At 49.5% G+C, this 3,850-nt stretch overlaps 1 protein-coding gene across 1 annotated transcript in view; it reads left to right on the forward strand.

The window, feature by feature from the left end:
- Nucleotides 1-2,415, forward strand: part of AURKA (aurora kinase A) — a 28,825-nt gene extending 26,410 nt beyond the window's left edge. Inside the window, exons 7-8 of the mRNA XM_019637330.1 lie at nucleotides 1,443-1,617; nucleotides 1,751-2,415. Of these exons, the coding sequence (XP_019492875.1) occupies nucleotides 1,443-1,617; nucleotides 1,751-1,936 (361 nt within the window). The 3' untranslated portion in view covers nucleotides 1,937-2,415. The remainder of the gene's footprint in view (nucleotides 1-1,442; nucleotides 1,618-1,750) is intronic.
- The last annotated feature ends 1,435 nt before the right edge of the window (nucleotides 2,416-3,850 follow it).

Consider the following 3,850-nt stretch of genomic DNA (forward strand, 5'->3'; position numbering starts at 1 on the left):
TGTCAACAGCCAGATTAAAACCAGGACGGTCAAGTTTATAGTTCCTTCAGTTTTCTGATTGTCCTAAATGTAATTAAACAAACTAAAAACCAACCAACAAAACACTGGGAGCCAGAAAGATAAATGCTACTAACTCCCTTGATGGGCAGCAGGGCAGAACTGCTTAAACTGGGGTGCCCAGGGTGGGGGGGCAGCATGAAAAGAAGGGGTTCCCTCCTGTCCCCGGCTTGTGTTCTAGTTCACAGCTGTCTTCCACAGATTTTCAGGGAGTGACTCAAAATCTTGTTTTTATTGTACATAATTTTAACTCAGTTGAAGAACAGAAGTAGCAACCTAATGTAAACACTATGATAGCCGTTCTGGAATGTCTGAAGTTTGAGAGAGAGGGGGTTAGGGAGAGTCTCTCAGCTTTCCCTACGTGCAGTGTCCAAACTCCTCTGAGGACACGGGCGTCGGGAACCAAGTGATGCCATTACTATTGGACAAGTCTCCATATTTTACCTACAGAGACAAATGACCCTGACCCACTTTCATGAAATTTGAGGAAACCCACCTGAGGCAGGCCCCATCATGTCCAGATCTGAAGGGGTTTTGGAACCAATGAAACACACCAGAGATAACTTCGTTTTCTGTCCCCAAAACAAGTATAATGCATGTGACGGTATTGTTGATTCTAATTTAGACCCTGATTACATATTGTTAAGTCTTAAATTCTGCTTCATTAATTGTAGCACTGGNCCCCTGTATTTGCTGAAAACTGGGAATTGGGTCTCAGGACCTGAAGAATATTTTTGGCAAGAAGACTTCATAGGCCACCCCCCCAATTTCAGTATCTCTTTTGTGCCAGTGATGCATCAGAGGACAGCATGTATCTATAACCCCAAACTTAGTGCTCTCACAGGGGACAGTTTGTCGTTATTGTCACCTGGCTCCTAAGCGTCTTAGCATCTCTGTCATGTAGAAACAAACATGTAACGCTGAATTGTATTCACAGAGAACTTGGCATGGTTGCTTTTATATAGTAGGGATGCTTTAGGTTTTTTTTAAGCTGAGCCATCCTGCCACCTGTTGGCAGCTCAGCAGCTGCTCAGCTTGGGCTGAGAATCGAACCGCTGTTGCTCAGAGCTCAAACTCTTGAGCGAGCTCTTAACCAACTGAGCCACTAGGCCGGCCCTCTAGTAGGGATACTTTAAATTGATAGATCATTTAAGGAGTTTCTGGACTTGGACAAATTTGGGGTTCAGCTTGGCTGCTAGCTGTGTGGTCTTGCACATCTCAGTCTGTTTCTATCTAAAAATGGGGACTCATCACAACAGCTACTTCATAGCACAGGATCTGGCCTAGGAAAAGCGCTGTCAGTATTAGTGTGATTGTTAATGACTGTAGCAGCCATGGTAGTCATGGAACCAGGAGCGTGTCAACCTGAGCCCCCTCGTTTCTAGGAGAACCACCCTCTGTGGCACGCTGGACTACTTGCCCCCAGAGATGATCGAAGGCCGGATGCACGACGAGAAGGTGGATCTCTGGAGCCTCGGGGTGCTTTGCTATGAGTTTTTAGTTGGGAAGCCTCCTTTCGAGGCCAGCACATACCAGGAGACCTACAAGAGAATATCGCGGGTAAGACATAACCAGAGGCACCCATCTCTTGTGTTAGAATCCCTCTGTCCTTATCGGCCTTCCCTTCAGCTGTGAGCTGAGTATCGATACTGTTCTAAACTGTGGTTTGTGACTGTCACTTATTGTACTCCAGGTTGAATTCACATTCCCTGACTTTGTACCAGAGGGGGCCCGGGACTTCATCTCAAGACTGCTGAAGCATAACCCCAGCCAGAGGCCGACCTTGAAAGAAGTACTCGAACATCCTTGGATCATAGCAAATGCTTCAAAACCATCAAGTGGCCCCAAAAACAAAGAATCAGCTGGCAAGCAATCTTAACACTGTTGCAGGGGGAGCAGCCCATGGGCCAGGGCTGCTGGATAATCGGTCGGAAACAGACTCCTGACATTCTTACTGCTGCCTGCCTGCAACCCAGAGTGCTCCAGAAAATGTTTGTTTTTGTGCTGAACAGGCGGGACCTCGGCCTCCTCATTCAGAAAGTCCCACTTCAGTAAACATGATTCTCTGAAGTGGCCACGCGAATCGTGCTGATTTCACTGGTTTTATAACCCTGAGGCAGGGTTCAGGTTCAGCCACCAGGCAGCCTGTTGGAGTCAGGCGTCCTTGTGGGACGTGAACCCAGAGTCAGAGTGGGCAGAGCGGCCCCTCTGCCCTGACTCGATCGGTTCCAGAGCTGTGCAATAACCTTCAAAGCACCTGGGTGTGTGTAACTTATTGGGTGGCCGTGCCTGGTGAGGCTGTCAGAATGAGTATGTTAAATGTTAAAATAAAGACACATGTATAGACTTGTGGTTTTACTTCCATGGTGTCCCTTCAGGAATGCTGTGTGTCTGTCCATCACCGCTGTTAAGCCTGGTTATCTCGTCCTCTTCCCGCCTGTCTGGGACGTCTGTGAAATAGACCACATGCTCTCTGCATCTTGGGACTTGCTTGGGACACAGAGGAGACGTGTCTCAGATGGTTCTCAGTGTGAAGGGCTTTTAAAAAATGTTTTTGATAGTTTATATATTGTTTTTGTGAATACATTAAGACTTACAAAATGATAACTCTTAAAAGTTCTGTGTATAACCTTGAAATTATAATGCATTCTCCAGAAGTTCACAGTCCACCCTTTGAGAAATGCTGGGCAAAACCTGGGATTAGGTGGCAAGGCAGAGACGCCCCTGCGTGGTGCTGTCAGGGCTGAGGTTCTGCAGCCAGCCTGGCCTGTGGACACACACACATCCACCCACCCGTCCATCTGTCCTTCCACCTACCCACCCACCCACCTACCTGTCGGTCCATCCACCCACCCACTCACCTATCCGTCCATCCATCCCCTCACCCACCCGACTGGGGACACAACTTGGTAGGATGGCCCTTTGGGGGAGGAACTATGATGGGGAGCTCTGGCTGTGACGGGACGGTGGAGGGTATACCAGGAGTTGGGCGTGAGGGCAGCCAGTGCCCTCCCTCCATCCTGCAAATTGTCCCGTGCGCTCATGAACTGTTGGTCCCTCTTCTAGGCAGTGGACAATTCAGTGCCGTGCATGACAGCCCAGCTCAGAGCTGGACTCAGTGGGTCCTCATCCTGGGGTCTCAACTGACAGCAGTTCAAAGAAGTGGGTGCTCCTGGGATGGCACGGGGCTGAGCAGGTGGTCGGGACAAGGGGAGGGGTCGTCAACACACCCTCACCTGCCCACCTCTGGGCTCTGACTGTGGTCTCAGCAGGATGGCAGAGAGCTCTGTAAGTGGGGTGAACTAGGCTTTGCAAACTGATTTTCCAAGTGTGGCCTTTGCCTGATTCTCCTGTGAAGGATTGTGTGCTTACCCAGAATCCCTCACTTCTCCCCGAACTAGGGACCTGGGTGCGACCTGGGTTGTGGCTGATAAAAGTGGAAGCCGCTTCAACAGCCAGTAGGGGCCTCTTTCTTTGCCTCTCTGGTCACTTGGCTCCATGGATACTTGTGGGTGGGTGGGTGGGGGGGGCTAGTTTTACTACAGTGGAGTTACGGCACGTGTATCAACAAATCCACAAGCACAGCTATCTGGAGCACATGGGTGGCTCCCACCTGCGCCGGCCTGGAAATGAGGAGGTACCATGAGAAGCAGGCCTGGCCCACCTTTGATCTCATGTTTTCTGAGTTCCTGATGTGCAAAGTGACATATCTGTTTCTAGCTGCCAATGTCATCAACCAAAGATGGTGAACTCACTGAGAACTAGTAGAGAAATATACTGGCCGACTTCCAAT

This window comes from Hipposideros armiger, unplaced genomic scaffold (genome assembly GCF_001890085.2).
Source record: "Hipposideros armiger isolate ML-2016 unplaced genomic scaffold, ASM189008v1 scaffold_32, whole genome shotgun sequence".
Lineage (NCBI taxonomy): Eukaryota > Metazoa > Chordata > Mammalia > Chiroptera > Hipposideridae > Hipposideros > Hipposideros armiger.